The sequence below is a fragment of the Ceratotherium simum genome, chromosome 6 (genome assembly GCF_057802395.1).
Source record: "Ceratotherium simum simum isolate JZ-2026a chromosome 6, ASM5780239v1, whole genome shotgun sequence".
Classification (NCBI taxonomy): domain Eukaryota; kingdom Metazoa; phylum Chordata; class Mammalia; order Perissodactyla; family Rhinocerotidae; genus Ceratotherium; species Ceratotherium simum.
Window position 1 is genome coordinate 7239603 of NC_141905.1, and position 15996 is coordinate 7255598.

The 15996-nt window shown below is 52.8% G+C and overlaps 1 protein-coding gene across 1 annotated transcript in view; it reads right to left on the reverse strand.

Annotated features, from left to right (window-relative positions):
• The window catches only part of FRMPD2 (FERM and PDZ domain containing 2), an 83950-nt gene extending 68374 nt beyond the window's left edge, over positions 1-15576 (reverse strand). Inside the window, exons 1-7 of the mRNA XM_087431818.1 lie at positions 15152-15576; positions 13397-13554; positions 9392-9457; positions 6553-6744; positions 4478-4610; positions 3700-3784; positions 1816-1951 (exon numbers count right to left, since the gene is read on the reverse strand). Of these exons, the coding sequence (XP_087287944.1) occupies positions 1816-1951; positions 3700-3784; positions 4478-4610; positions 6553-6744; positions 9392-9457; positions 13397-13554; positions 15152-15392 (1011 nt within the window). The 5' untranslated portion in view covers positions 15393-15576. The remainder of the gene's footprint in view (positions 1-1815; positions 1952-3699; positions 3785-4477; positions 4611-6552; positions 6745-9391; positions 9458-13396; positions 13555-15151) is intronic.
• Positions 15577-15996: the final 420 nt, after the last annotated feature.

The following is a 15996-nucleotide window of genomic DNA, read 5'->3' on the forward strand; positions in this document are numbered from 1 at the left end:
GGGGCTAGACCACTAGCTTTGAGACTGGGTTTCCCCATGGGCTCCCCTCCCTCCTCCCGCACAAGCACTCCATCCCTAGAGCGGCAGGAAACAGGTTTCAGCAAAATGGAGCTGAACTGGGCTGAGGCCCCAGCTAGAGGGGCAGCTCAAAGCAGAAGCCTTACAAGGGGGTATGGTGGTTTTGGCCATGTTCTAGCGCTTGAGTTTGGTGTCCACTTCATTATGAGTTTCATAATTCACACAACTTTTGTAGTTATCAAAATTATAAAACACATTATATAGTACAAATATATATTTTATGCAATAAGATTTTTTTAAAAAAATTATCTTTAGGTTTAGATTAGATGTACCGTTTTTCTAGCTCTGGATGTAGAATCAACAGCATGCGTGGGCAGCTATTTTCAATTTTACAATACTTCATGTTCGTATCACACTTGTGATCCAGGAATACTCTAATACCCATCACTATTTAGACCCTGCCATCAACCTGTAGGGTGCATATTCTCAGCCCATTTTGCAGGAAATTGAGGCTCCGAGAAGCTAAGAAACTCTCCCAAATCCAACACAAGAGAGTGACAGGATTGGGCGGGCCCCCAAAGGTGCCTGGCAGGACTGCTGTCTCAAGAGGCCCAAAGTCCAGCCTGGGGGCGACTCACGACCTGAGAGTCCGCAATAGAAGCATCTTTAGCGAATGATCAAGAAGAAAAGCCAGAGAAGGTGAATAAGGCCTCCAGGACCCCGTCTCCGGCCCCCCAAGCTCATGAGGACCTGAGAGTGGTCTCAGAGGCCAGCAGGGGCCAGCAGGGAGGGCGGGAGCCCAGAGCCACACGGAAGGAGGATGTCCTGAGGCTGCTCCAGGCTCAGCTCAGCTCTAGTTTATGGAGGAGCTTGAAGCAAATCTCTGTGTGACAGGCAGACAGACAAAGGCCTTCTGGAGGCATCTGGGTGTGACATTCCCAAAGGGCCCGGATGCTCGGACAGAAGGCCCGGCAGAGGCAGCATCCCCAGTGAGCAGCCTGCCCAGGAGGGGCTCCAGGGTTGCCAATCCCCTCGCGGTCACTGCGGGCCTGTGTGGTTATTAAAACAGGCTTCCAGCTAATGGCAGTATCATGTGCTGAGGGAGGGGTGGTTTTTTCTAAACACCGGAAGTGGCTCTGACGGCTAGCACCCTCCGAGGGCTGTTTCTGCAGAAGGCGCATCCTGGAACCACCCCAATCTCACCCACCAGCACAGGCTTAGCAAACTGGCTCCTCAGCAGAGACCAGCCTGCCTGCAAGGAGTCGGGGGTCCCCGGACATGTGCACACTGCAGGGGCCACTGAATATCCGCCCCTCTTGTCAGCCTGGACTTGATGGCTGGGGCAGGCGGCCTGGCTGCTCCCTAGCCTCACTCCCCACACGCACCCAAACCCTATTACCTTATGTACCAGTCAGAATGGAGACTCTCTGCTCCCTGTCTGTCCCAGCTATATGTTTGCTCCTGCGTTTCGTCCGCTCCGAAGGCCCCTTCCAAGTACACTCAGCCTTGTCAGCTCTCCCACCACCCCACAGCGGTGGCTCTCAACTTCCTGCAGGGTGGGACCTGGCCTCTCCAACCTCCTATCCCGCACAGCATCTACTGCAGCAAGGCCACTCAATAAACGCCTGCTGCCCTGAAATTGCAAATTTCAGGTTTATATTGTCCAATTCTAGAAATCTCAGCCCAGGGAGCATGGCCCCCCAAGAGGACCCTGCCCATTTCAGCTGCTGCGGCGGCCACCCCCAGCTCCCCGCTCAAACCTCTTCTAGGAGTGTCCTTCGGTCCTCTTTTGCTCACCTTTCCCTTTTTCTGCAGGAAACTCCTTTGGGAAGGAGTTGCCGGCCGTGAGTTTTCTGCTGCCACAGAGAGAGCCGATCCGGAGCTGAGCCGCCCGCCCTCCTGTAGGTTCTGGGAAGCTTCAACAGGAAGAGTGCTGGCCAGCAGTCAGAGAGGGGGAGAAAGGGTTAACAGTGGAAGCGGCTTGCATGTAGGAGAGGCCCACTGCCTGCAGGGGCTCAGCTGGACGGGGAAGGCTGTAGCCACCACTTCATCTTCACCCCGTGCCTACCCACTCTCCAAATGAGGCGACTAAGGCTGCACAGCTGCAGAGCTGGGGTGGGGTTTGAGGGCAAGGCCATAGTCGCCTCTTCCCCACCAGGACCCTCTGCTCACCATGCTCAGGACAGGCAGGTCCTGCGACCCCAGGTCCTGAACACCCTGGAGCAGCCAATGGGGTTGCAGGGGGTTCTGACTTTCTTCCTTAGAATTTTAGATATCATTCAAAATGGGTTTTTTTGTTTGTTTTTTTGTGAGGAAGATCAGCCCTGAGCTAACATCCATGCCAATCCTCCTCTTTTTGCTGAGGAAGACCAGCTCTGCGCTAACATCTATTGCCAATCCTCCTCCTTTTTTTTTCCTCCCCCAAAGCCCCAGCAGAGAGTTGTATGTCATAGTGGTCTAGTTGCTGTATGTGGGACGTGGCCTCAGCACGGCTGGAGAAGCGGTGCGTTGGTGTGCGCCCAGGATCTGAACCCCGGGCCGCCAGTAGCGGAGCGCACGCACTTAACCGCTAAGCCACGGGGCCAGCCCCAAAATGTTTTGACAATAACATACATTGTTTATGCAATAAGAAAAAAAATAAACCTATTTTCATTGGGAAAATAGAAAATAGAGTTTTGAATGGCAGGAAAAATCACTGTGAGGCAAACTGTACAGCATCCAGTGGAGGCCCCAGCTGTGTATTTGATACCAAGTATGGCCACAGCCTTTGGCTGAATCGTGGAGGGACAAGACACTGTCACAGCCCTCAACAAATCAATACGTAAATAAATAAACACCCAGGCTTCAAAATGCCCAAGGCACCGGGACCAGGAAGACATGAGCCCGTGTGGGTTTTGCGCAGATTTAAGCATCTATGTTAGACTGATTGCAAAATAAGCAGAGTTCTGCTCCCTGATCCCTGCCCTTTGCAGTTGACTTTGCCCCAACCCCCATCAGGAGATGCAGTCTATTTCCCCGCCCCTGGAACCTGCGCTGGCCTCGGGGCTCGATGTGGCCAATGGGATGAGGTGCAAGTGGTGGAGGGCTGTTCTGGAGGTTCTGTGTCCCCCCACCTCGCCCTTTCTGTCTCCCTCTCTCTCAACTCCACCACTGTCGGGAGAACAGTCTCGGGTTAGCCTGCTGGTAGAGAAGAGCCAGGGCTCCCGCAGACAGCCAGCCTCCCCCCGAAGCTAAGATGCCTACATGAGTTACAGCCAATCGCAGATGCACCAGGGCATCCAGCAGAGTCCAGAAGAGCTTGCCAGCTGAGCACAGCCTAAATTCCCAACTCACAGAACCCAGAGCTAAAGAAAACACTGTTTCCAGCCACTGTGTCTTGTGGTCGTTTGTTATGCAGCCTCATGTGACAATAGATAATCACGAGCCTGATTCCATAAGTAGGCCCGCACTTGGTGTCCAGAGGAAACAGAATGCCCTGACAGCACAGCTGCCATCAGGCCCCTCATCATCTTGGCTTCATATCTGCTTAAATGTGGCCTTTTCACCCGCTAATGGGATGGGGTCGGCTTCTTCTGGAGAAGCAAGAGGCTACTCCTCAGCAATCAGTAAAGAAGCAGGATACAGCAACCCCCACACCAATGTCCCACCCCAAGTTCACAGCCCGTACCACTTGCTGCTTACCTGTTGGAGATGTTGCAGCGACTGTGTGCTGAGGCACTCAGACCAGGCTCCAGGGAACTCTGGGTCTCTGTGCTTCTCTCTGAAACTAACCAAACAGCATGGTGGGGGACAGGGGCAGAGGCAAAGAGCAGGGCTTTCTTGAATCAGACAGCCTGGAATTTCAGCATCACGACATACTGGCTGTGCGACCTTGGCAAAATTACTTGACCTCTCTGAGTCTGTTTTCTCATGTACAAAACGGAAACAAGACGGATGGTTACAGAGGGTTAGGGGAGGTTTTAGGGGGGAAGATAAAGTCTAACAGCAAAGAGTACCTTGTTTTAGGGACAGCAAACTAACACTTATTTTTTTAAATCTCAGATTCAGGTGAAAAGTAGAGAACAGTAGAAGATTTGAAGCTTATTCTAAAAGCCATTCTGTCAACACTCCTAGAGCAACAACAAGAACAATCTTTTACAAGTTACTTTTCCTCTTGCTCCACCTAGAAACCGATTAAAGGAAAGTTTTTCTTTAATGTTATTTGCTTTAATTTGTTTTATCAACTTGGACAGTTAGAACTCAACGAAAAAGAGTTCACCTTTTATATAAACAACCTGTTAAATTGGAGCTTTCCCCAGAACACAGAAGAAGCCTAAACTCAGTTCTCTGCAGGGGCGTCCCGGAAGAGTGGACTTGGTACGGGTTCTCTGCCACCACAGCGTGGACATCTGGCCCACCGGGGCAGGAAGAAGTGGAAGGCACCCTCGGCCCCCCTGGGGAACGCTCGGGCCACACCTACCTCTGCTGGGATGCAGGCCCTCCGGGGCCCGAGCCGCCGGGCTCTCAAAGCTCGCCTGGTGCAGCCTGGTCCTGAGCAGGTAGCTTCTGTCCTGCTGTGTAGAGGAGCTCTCTTCCACCACCTTCCTCTCCCCCTGAAGGTCAAGTGCACCACATATCCGTGTCCCAAGGTCGGGAGGGGCATTTATATAGACAAACACAGGCTGGCTGTCAGTTTAAGTTAGTGTGGAACGTGTGTCCTGCACAGGGCAAGCCTCACCATGCATCCTCTAGGAGCCAGGAGGTGCCCTGGGGTCATCCATGCCCCTCAACTCCTGTGCACTCATGCCCACCTGTGCCTCTGCTTGTGCACTCCCCCCACGGGCCAGGCTCTCCCTGTAAGCTCCGCTGGGCCTCCAGGACCCAGAGCTACATCCTCCCTACTTCCAGTCCTCCACCTCCGTGCTCCAGGCAGATATAAATGCCTCGCATCCTCCCCCTCGTCACTCCTCCCATGCCGCCCTCTGTGACGCCACCTGACACCATGTTTGCTCACTTTCTGTCTCCCACACCTCACCGTGCGCTTCACGCACCATCGTAGCTCATTCAGCTCTGCGCCCCAGTGAATGTCGAATGAGTGACCAAACCTACTTTATGGGCTCCTGATGGAAAAGCTGAGGGTCAATGCAGTGTCCATCAGGGGACAGCGACACACCAATGGATGGTAGGCACTAATGTCTTTCAGACAAATGGACCCCTCCTTCCCCACCCAATCCTCTGGCTCAATGAATAGGAGCAACAGGCTCACACACCAGGAGAGAAGGGGTCTGAGAAGGAGGACAGGAGGGGACAGGCACTTTCTGATTGACCGCTGGCAGCGTCCCCTCAGCTATCCACTCCTCTCCATCTACATGGACCCTGTGTTAGCCTTGGTCTCAGTTCTCCAACCTGCCCCCGGGCGAGCGCAGCAGCCGCCCAGCCGCTCTCCAGCCTGGTCTCCCTCTGCTTCCTCTAACATGCAAACCCCTTGCATTTGTACCACGGGCACCTCACTCGCCTCACCCTAGTCCCAGTGCTGCCCTGGCCTCAAGGGGCACCAGCTCCAGTGCAATTCCTGCTCCCGAGCTCCCTGTGGGATCAGGCTGAGGCTGTCCCCACCTGAGACCACCTCCTTGCTCAGCCTGTCCCCCATCCTGTCCTCCTTCCATCACTCGCCCCCTCCCGGGAGCACTTCCCTGATACGTCACTGGCATAGGCACCCTCGTCTCTGGCTCTGCTTCAAGGGACCTGACCTGAGCCAATGCCTACCACATGCCGGGCCCCTTGCTGGGCACTGGGGAGGGCACAGGGCAGCAAGCAGACAGTGTGACAAGCACAACAAGCGGCCCCTCTGCAGATACAGGATAGCAGAGGGGAGGGAGGGGCCAGGGAAGGAGCCGTGTAGGCTCTGTCAGAGAAGGCTTCTTGTGTGAGGCCTAGAGTTGAATTTTTTTTTTTTTTTTGGCAGGGAAAGATTCCCCCTGAGCTAACATCTGTTGCCAATCTTCCTCTTTTTTTTTTTTTTCTCCCCAAAGCCCCAGCACACGCTTGTATATCTAGGTGTTAAGTCCTTCTAGTTCTTCTATATGAGCCACCGTCACAGCACAGCTACTGACAGACGGGTGTGTGGTTCCGCGACCAGGAAATGAACCCAGGCTGCTGAATTGGTGAGCGCTGAGCTTCAACCACTAGGCCATCAGGGCTGGCTCTAGAGCTGAATTTTTAGAGGGGCACTGACTCATGGGTTATAAACATGATTGCTTATATGGAAAGAGACTCTTCCAGAGATCCCAAGGGCCTTCACCCCATTAGAAACCTGGGCTTGCCCGAAGGTCTTCGCCAGCACTGCCCAATAGCACTGTAACGACAGGAATGTTCTAGATATGACCTGTCCAATGTGGTCATTACCAGCTACGTATGGCGACCGAGCACTTGAACTGTGGCAGATGTGACTGAGGAATTGAATTTTTAACTTCATTTCATTTTTATTAACTATAACTTAGCTACTTCAACAGCTACACGTGGCTCCTGGGCTGGAAAGCACAGATCTACACTGACCTCAGAGACGGCGCCCAGAACCAAGCCGACCAGCCGTCTGACGTGGAGACTGGCAGAGGCTGGGTAGACGGCCACTTCTTCCTGATGAAGCCGACACGCGTCCAGAACGGCCTGCAGTGGCAGCCGCCTGCAGGGCTGGTCTTCACACATGGCCAGCAGGAGGGAGTGCAGCGGCTCCCGGAGCTGCAGGGGCTGCAGAGCAGAGGCCGGTGAGAGGCTGCAGTCCAACGCCTCAGCAGGCGTGCAGTGGGGCTGATGGAAACGGATGTTCTCATCCCCCCAGACAGACGCCTGCTCCCTCTGGAGAGCTGAGGGGCGGACACAAGATAGATCACTGAGGCCACAAAATGCAGAGTGATCATCTCTGCACCAGTTGTGTGGTTTGCTGCTTTCTAGTCTGGAACGCCCCTCCGTGCACGGAGAGCCCAAACATGTGCTTGGATACTTATGAACAGTGGGTGCTAGACACAACAGATCTCCACCTACACCATTACCCCAGATCAGCCAGGGATCAGCCTTCCACTCACAGTCACCTGGGCAGCCTGGCATTTTCCCAAAGTATGTAGGTGGGTCTCACTGGGCCCTTCCCCTGGACTGTGAGCTCCAGGAACGCACGGACTGTGGCTTTTTCACTGTGGAATCTCAAGGGTCAGCACAAGTGTTCAGTAATTGTTGGTTGAACTTTACATAACATGTGCATGTCAAGCAAAAGAAAAAAAAAATAGGTATTTTATTAAGCACTTCTGTTTTTTTTTTTCCTTTGGTAAGGAATATTGGCTCTGAGCTAACATCTATTGCCAATCTTCCTCTTTTTGCTGAGGAAGATTGGCCCTGAGCTAACATTTGTACCCATCGTCCTCTATTTTGTATGTGGGATGCCACCACAGCATGGCTTGATGAGCGGTGCATAGGTCCACACCCGGGATTCGAACCTGTAAACCCAGGGCCACTGAAGCGGAGCGCAAACTTATCTGCTACGCCACCAGCCCTATTAAGCACTTTTGTCGTGTGTTTAAATGGCCACCATTTCTATGGGGAAGGCCTCAAATTCAGACTCAAAACCAGGCTTTTTCTCACACCCACCCATACTGAAGGTCATTTTCCAGATCAAGGCTGCCCTGCCATCTCTTGCTGTGGAGCAACAGCTGTGAATTCCTCTTGCCCCATGTGACCAGGCTACTGAGTCCTGCCCTCAGACAGCAAACTGGAGGCCCCTTGTGTGCCAGGGACTGCCAGCTCCTCGGGACGTGAGGTGGGAAACAGGCCCTGCCTTCAAGAAGCTCACAGTCTGAGGAGAAAGACAGTCACTTAAAGAGACAAGGACAGGGCCGGCCCCGTGGCTTAGTGGTTAAGTTTGCACGCTCCGCTGCTGGCGGCCTGGGTTCGGATCCCAGGCGTGCACCGACGCACTGCTTCTCCGGCCATGCTGAGGCCGCATCCCACATACAGCAACTAGAAGGATGTGCAACTATGGCATACAACTATCTACTGGGGCTTTGGTGGAAAAAAATAAATAAATAAAATTATTAAAAAAAAAAAAAAAGAGCGACAAGGACAGGACAGGGTGATAGGGCTCTCATCTCAGTAAGCACAGGACATGGAAACAACACAGAGGAAGGAGCCCAACCCAGCCTGGGGAGGGAGGGAGGAGCTGGGGAAGGAACTTAGACTAAATCTCAGAAAATATGCTGGGGTTAACCAGGAGAAAGGCTGAGGAGTGGGCTTCAGGTAGAGGGAGCAATGTATGCAAAGGCTGGCATTTGTCTGAAAGGAAGGGGCCGTGGGCAGGACTGGGGCCCTGGGAAAAATGACAATGCGGGGCCCCTTCTTCAAGATAGCGAAGAACTTCAAGACAGCGACAGCAAAGCATTAACTCAAGCACGGGGCCCTTATAAGTGCAGGGCCCTGTGCTGTGACACAGGCCACATGCCCGTGAAGCCAGCCCTGACACAGCAGAGTACCGCAGAGGAACCAGGGCCACAGGTGACAACCCATTTCTGGGCTCCACCTGTGTCCTGCTGAGAAGTGGAAATAACCCCACGGGTTGAGGGGACGTGTAACAGGTCCCAGGAGGAGGGACATGAGCAGGTGCCTGTTTCAGAAACAGCACTGAGAAGCACTGGGATGTTGAACTCGAGAGAGCAAGGCTGGGAATGAAGGAAGGAAGGAAGGAAGGAAGGAAGGAAACAAGGGAGGGAGGGAGGGAAGGAGGGAAGAAAAGAAGGGAGGGAGGAAGGCCCGGGCAGGGATCTCCAGCATGTGCTCTTGGTACATTGGTTTCTAAGGAATTCTTACAGTGTCAGATGAAAATTTACACACACACATATTCTGTAGTCAAAAATTTTGTAAAATGCTATGATCAAGTTTAAAAGTTTCTATGCTTTAAGCCTTCTCAGAGTCTTTAATAAACTGCTCTGAAAAATCTCCGAGAGGAAAATATTGTAGAGAGCATTTCCCAAATCGATTGGGCACAGAACTCTCTTCAGGGAAGCATCTCACTCCAGGAAGAGCTGCTCTAAAGGCTGTTTTATAACTTTGTACCCTCAGCATCTATAAAATCCCCCTGCTTGCTACTTCCTCTGATCAGGAGTGCAAATAAGTCATCTCTTGCTTGTCAGTCCTCAACTGTGGCTGCCTGGAGCGCCACGCAGAGCAGGATTCTGGGGTTGTTCTGGACTCAGCAGGAGCAGATCTGTCATCGGCTGGCAAAGCCTTCCTAGAACCTGGGAGGAGGGAGCGGTGGCACAGGGCTCCACAGATGTGGCCCTGCCCTGGGCAAAACCACTAAACAAATCTGAAGGCATGCCCTGGCGAGACTGGGAGCATTGTGTTTACAGACCTGGTTTGGTGGAACACGAAACCCCGCCGACCAGTAGAGGGTCATTCCTAAAGAGTAGACATGCATCTGCCCAGGGGAAAGGCACATGGTTAGATTTCAGTCACCTCTGTTACTCCATCATCCTGCAAACAACATACAATGCAATTTCCACATGCGGCAGACACTGCTGGCTGGCTAGCCCAACAACTGTCCGCAACTCCATTACACTTCACTGCCTCCTACTCTAGACGCTGAAAGCCTCAGGGATCATGACACCCAATTTTGGCAAAAGATGTCAGGGAAGTCTGTTAAGGGACTTCTGAGAAAACTTTTGTTTTACTGGCAATAGGAACACATTTGACTGGCCCCATACTTTCCCCCGTGTTCCTGCCTTGAACACTGATGTGATACATGGAATCATAGCAGCCATCTTGTGACCGTGAGGCAACAAGCATAAGGACAAAAAGCCAGCAGCTAAGGAGGGTAGAATGGGACTATACAGCCTGGAAACTTAATGACATTTACTGAGCTGACGACCAATCCTTAGACCTCCTGTTAAGTAAACAATATCTGTGGTTCCTGCCACTGTGTTTTAGGCTTTCTTTTTCTTATAGCCAAAGCCCTCCATACATGCCACACTGTGGTTCAGCCTGATTAAAAAGCATCGTATGTTGTCAGACAGCAGCATGGTGTCACGGAAGAGCACTATCTGACTTCTCTGAGCCTCAGTTTCCTCACCTTTAAAGTGAGTATTCTGCCTGAATACTCAAGAGTATTGAGCAAAAAGTGCCTGGAGATGGTAATAATAATAATAATAATTGTTATTGTTATTATTGGACACAGAGCACTTATAATATACCAAGCCTTGCTCTGAATCTTTTACTTATACTAACTTATTGTCCTCACCACAGTCCTGTGAGGCAGGTATTTCAATCATCCCCATCTTACGGAGAAGGAAACTAAAGCAAAGACAAGTTAGAGAACTCACCCAAATGAGACCTAGAGCCTGGACTTCAACCCGGGCGCCAGAGCCCCTGCCCTAAGCCACTCGGCTATGTCGCCTCGGGGTCACAGGAAGTTCTCACTAAATATCAGTGTATATTTCTGTGAGGTTTCCCCTTCAGGGCCCTCTTCAGGAAACCACACGTGGGACTTTGGAAGGGAGACATTGAATTAACTAAATGCGGCGTGTGAAAACGCACGGTTCCTTGAGGGATCCGCTGAGTTTAACACGAGTGGGTTTGGTCTGGTTCTTGACACGTCTAGGTCAAGGGCACGCGTCCAGAGCCACACGTGCCGGTCAGCTCTCTTCTTGGTCTGAGACTGTACCCCAGAGCCAGCCACCCCTCTGATGAACGTGACTGGACACCTGCAGGGGAGTTCACAGCTGCACCCTCATTTCCAGAGAAGTGTCCCCGAACATGGATGTCCTGAGCACCGCCAGAGGCACCGTCCACACCCAGGAACTTACCTGGGTTCCCAGGGCTCTGCCTAAGGTGTCCCGGGGCAAAGCCCAAGGCCACAGTGACACCAGGCCTCATCCCGAATCCCAGCACCAGCCCACTGGGAGACACTGCTGGAGAAGGGTGGTGAGAAGGATTTTGAAGGCAAGTCCTGGCTCAGCAGGAAACCAGCCATGATTGATTTGTGATGTCTGCCATGAGCATGGGATGGGGTGATGGTGTCACAAATGACTTGTCATTAGAAACCTGCACATACCTTCTACTAACACTCCAAGGAGTAGGGGAAACATCTCAGTGTGCTGATTACAGCGCAATGTTGGCCCAGGGAGAGGAGTCAGGGTGTATCCTCCAAACCTCAGAATGGGGCCCAGGGCCAGGGCAGGATCCTGAGCACAGCCTCTCCTGAGACCACTTTCCTGACTGCCTAACTCGCTCCCCCTAGGACCCGAGCCACATTAGACAAAGAGAGGAGCTGTGATGAATGGAAGAGAACAGTAATTAACAGAGCTGCGTGGTAGAGATGCTGTAAGAGAGAGAATGGCCAGGCCACATGAACAGGATCAAGGCTGGTGCTTTCTGCCCTTTAAGCCACACTCCTACAACACACCTCCCCAGTTCTTAGCTCAGTCTGTTCCTTCAGCCTTAGAACTCTTGGAGCCCTCGTTCCTCTGCATGGAGGAACATGTGCAGGAGGCAGGAGGATGTTTTCCTCCAGCTCAGCTCAGCTCAGCTCAAGGATGCTCTGAGCAGAGGAGTGACTAGACCTGCACAAGACACTCAGAGGGGGCCACATGGCAGTCAGGAGGGTGACATCTGTCCCTCACCAGCAATGCTGGGAGGGATGGGGAAGGACCCCAGGAGCACTCAAGACCTGTCTTAGTTCAAGTCCTGTAGAAAGCTGAGCCTGAGGCAAGGATTAAGGACTGATACTTCATTCAGGAGCTATAAACTCAGGGCAATGCGGGAGAAGAGAAAAGGGGAAGGGAACCAAGTCAGATGCAATGTTTGGGGCCACCATGCTGGCCATCTCCTGCAACAAGCCACAGAGCACAGCAAGAAGCACAGCCGACCTAGCTTCCCAGCCTCAGAACTTCTCTGGAAGGCTTTAAGTCTTGCCCATCTTGAAGCAGATCCGGAGGAAAGAAAGGAGGGAGAATTAATGTTCTCAGTTCCCCCCAACTTTGATTTGCCATTGGTGAAGGTTCGCCCCATAGGAAACTAGGTCCCCTGCACTTTCAGGTCGTATCAGCAGGCCCTCTAGGGGTTGCTCAGAAAGTCAGATCCCATGGCTCAGGATGAGGCATCTTAACTGAGTCCAGAGAGTAGGAGGCAGCTTGGTGCGGGTGGAGCACCACCAGGGAGACTTGAACAGAGGGCACCTGGGAGGCACCCAAGTCCGTGCCTGACAGAGGAGTCCAAGGACTCACCCCTGGGATCCTGGCAGTGTAGGAAAGGGTGCGGGGCCTGGAGTCCGGTGCGGGTGGTGGTGATGGAGCCAGGGCCACCACGACTGGGACTCTGATGCTTTCACTGTTGTGATCTGACTTGGAGACACGTGAGCCCAGATGAACCAAACCTAGAAGCCACTGACGCCCTATTCTCCAAGCCCAAACTGAGATTCCAGGATGCCTCCCTAGAGGAGCAGAATTTCCAGATCTGCACTTCTCCCATGAAATGACAAGGAAAAAGGAACAGAACTCATTGATTAAGAGCCCACTATGCCCTGCCCAGCACTGTGCGCCTGCCTTCCATTATGCTCTCCTTAGAATTTCTTCTTTTCAAAATTGAAAATAATATTTACTAGAACTTTTTGCTATTCAGAAGCAAAACACGTCTATGGAAAAAAAAAATTCACCACTGATGTTGCCATCCAGAAATAATCACTGCAGACACCTTGGTGTATGTATTTTTAGAACTCTCTCTCTCTCTCTCCCTGTGTGTGTGTGTGTGTGTGTGTGCATGGTATGTTTATACAACTAGGATCACATTGTATATGCATATGTTTCATTTCTTTTCAAGTCATTAAGTAAGCTCCTACAGCCTCATTTTAACACTGTCTTGTTTCACGTCCACTCTCACTGGACATTTAGCTTGTTTCCAATTTATCACCAACATCAACAATTCAACAATAAACATTACTGTAGCTAAATCGATCTTTACTCATGCCTTCACATAAACTCCTAGTTGAGGACTTGTTGGGCCCTTTTGAGGGTTTTTGCTACATGCTGCCACTGGTACCACTGTGCCAGGCCATCTACCCATAGCTTTTCCAACACTTCTTTTTGAATATTTATAATAAGCTCATGGAGTAGGTCATATTAACCCCACTTTACAAACGTAGAATTTGGGGCTCAGAGAAGTTAACTTGTCCTCCTCTAAGAGCTAATAAATTGCTGGCAAGAAAGTCTGGGAATAAAGTTCTTTAAACTCATTCTGCCTCAGTGTTCCTCGGGGCTGAGCTGGGAGCTGGGGATGCCGCTCCCAGGACAGGTCCGAGTTCCTAGAACCAGGCCTTTCCCAGAAGACAGGCCCAAGGGTGCTGCAAAGACGCCACACGCCTTACCTGAGATGCGTCCGGCTGCTCATGGTCACTCTGTCCCTGTAGCAGTTCAGGGGCCTTGAAAGGAGCAGCCTCCATGTGAGAATTATGGTCTCGGAAGGAAAGACTTCCAGCCGCAGAAAGCAGGGCTGACCAGGGGCAGACCACATAGTCCGAGGAATCTGAAACCAAGGCAGTGGTGGGGATGTAGAGACAGAGCCGCTGTCTGGAGGACCAACCGTGGGACTGTGCCTGGGGTGTGCCTTGCAATAACCTCCTCTGGGACGGACTGTGAGCAAGACCCGGGGAACCACGGAGCAGAACAAACTCGACCCTGATGTGTGTGTGCACAGGAGCGTATATTACAAAAGGTGGCTGCAGGGGTGGCTGGGACAATAGCACCTGCTTCCAAATTCATCAGTGGCCAAGAGTCTCAAGGTAAAAGGTAAAGCGAGTTCAGATCCACCTGGAAATTAGCACAAGTCTGAGTTCTCTGGAGCCAAGCCAGGGACCAAGGCAGCTGGTCTTCTGGGCGTGCTGTAGCTGTTCATCAGAACCTCCAGGGCGCGGACGAGGGTGTGAAGACTCAGGGAGATGAAGCTGTGGGTACAGGTGCACAGCCTCCCTTCCTCTCCCCAGCTGGGACCCTCACCCTGACTGCGCATGTGTGATCTCACACGTGGGGAGCACGTGTGACTTCTGAGTTGACATCTGAGTGTGGGCGCTCAGTGTTTGTTCCAGTTGTCAATTTAACGCCTCGCAGCTCCAAATCCTTCTTTCATATCTGCTCCCTCCTCAAGCACCTCTCCTTGACAGCGAGCGCACTGCGCAGCTTTCTCAGTAGAGGGCGGCAGAGAGACATCGCGGGAGGCAGGCTCCGCGGCTGTTTCTGGGGGATCAGCGGTGTGTGCGGAGGACACTGGGTGACGCTCTGCCCTGAGACACGTCCAGGACGCGTGATCCCTCGGCCCAGTGATCACCTTCCTGCGACCCTGTCTACACAGAGGCTGCGGGCTCCAGGCCCCCCGCCCGCATGAGCTCCGGAGCTGTGGCTTGCCGGCGCCCGCCTGCGCCCGTCTCCGCCCAGAGAGTCACCCCGCCCCTGTTGGCGATTGCCTGTGCCTCCTTGGTCCAGTGGCTGCAGACCACCCATGGCCAGGCAAAGCAGCTCTTATCAAGGGCTGCAAACACAGCAACTCCAGCAGGTCTGAACCCCAACCTGGGGAGGGGGTTTCCCTTCAAACTTTGTCCCTCATTGGGTACTGCCCTCAGCCCTAGGGGACCACGTAGACGTATCTTACAGTTACTCTTCCGTCGGAGTTTAACAGTTCTTTATGTTAACACACACTCCCCTCGTTTAGACCACTGAGTGTGTGGGTTCTCTCCTGAGCGGACACAAGCTGGTGCAGCATCTGGCGGAGGACGGTGTGGGGCGTCAGCTGCTCCCGTGGCTGCCCCCTGCCCCCCATCTCTGGTCATGCCCAGTCTGCCGGGTGCTGGGAGAGGCCCGCGGAGCTGTCGCCACTCTCTCCCTAGGGACCAGGCCTACACATGCAATCCCAAGGCAGAACAAGGCCTTTCTTTCAACTCCGCCTCATGCCATGAGTCCAAGAGATAGGCCTGCCCTCTCAGCACAGCGCCATGGGTGGCTGTCATTTGCCTACTTGTTCTGATACTTTGGACTGACAACAGATGGAGAAGCAGCAGCCAGAAATGTGCTTGTCTGAGAAGCTTCGCACTCAACCCCCCGTGACTCGACTGCCCCAAACACTGTCTTACCATCACGAAGGTCTTCCAGGAGCCTCTCAGCAGCCAGGGACAAGAGGGACCAGACTTCCTCCTCAGACAGAGCTTCGCCCCTGACCTGCAGGGCACTGGCCAGAGTCACGGAGGCCGGGCTCATGCCTGCAAAGACACGCCTGTGGCAGAGCCCCTGCAATGTCCAGGAGCGTGTCAGGGCCAGCACTTGCCACCCTGGCCCACACACGGTCCAGCCTCCTGCGCAGCACAGCGGCGCCATATTTTTATCACTTGTGTCCCCAGCGTTGGGCACAGGGCCAGGCACACAGAAGAAGCTACAGAAATGTTCATTGGGGGGCTGGCTGAGCAAGCAGCTTGGTCCTCACTCAGTGAATGTGCAAACAAATATATAAACTCCCAAATGGAGGGCTAAGGGAGTAAATAAATGAATGAGCAAACGAACCATGAGGATGGCGCCTCCCCCAGTGCTGGGCATGCGCTGTTGCAAAGAGCTACCTACGCCCCCTAGTGTCCGTTGACTGCTCTCCTCCGCTTTCTGGGAAACTGGGTTAAAACCCTCTTTCGCTTGCAATACGTGATTCATGTCTTTTCCTCTCCGACTGCCGCGTGCAGAGTTGGATTTGGGGCCAGCACCGCTCTGTCTCTAATGGTCACCCACACCTGCCTGAAGAGTGAGGCTCAGCAGAAGGAATAGCTAAGCCCGGAGTTTTGAGAAGGTGCGGACTCACAGGAGAGCACGGGACTGGTTTGCGGGAGGAGGGGGTGAGGAGGGCTCGTCTTCTCTTCCCTCTCCTCTTATAAGCGCCCCTTTAAACCAAAGCTGACGTTTAAATGTCTGTCCCCCAGACAAAGCTGTCACCCAC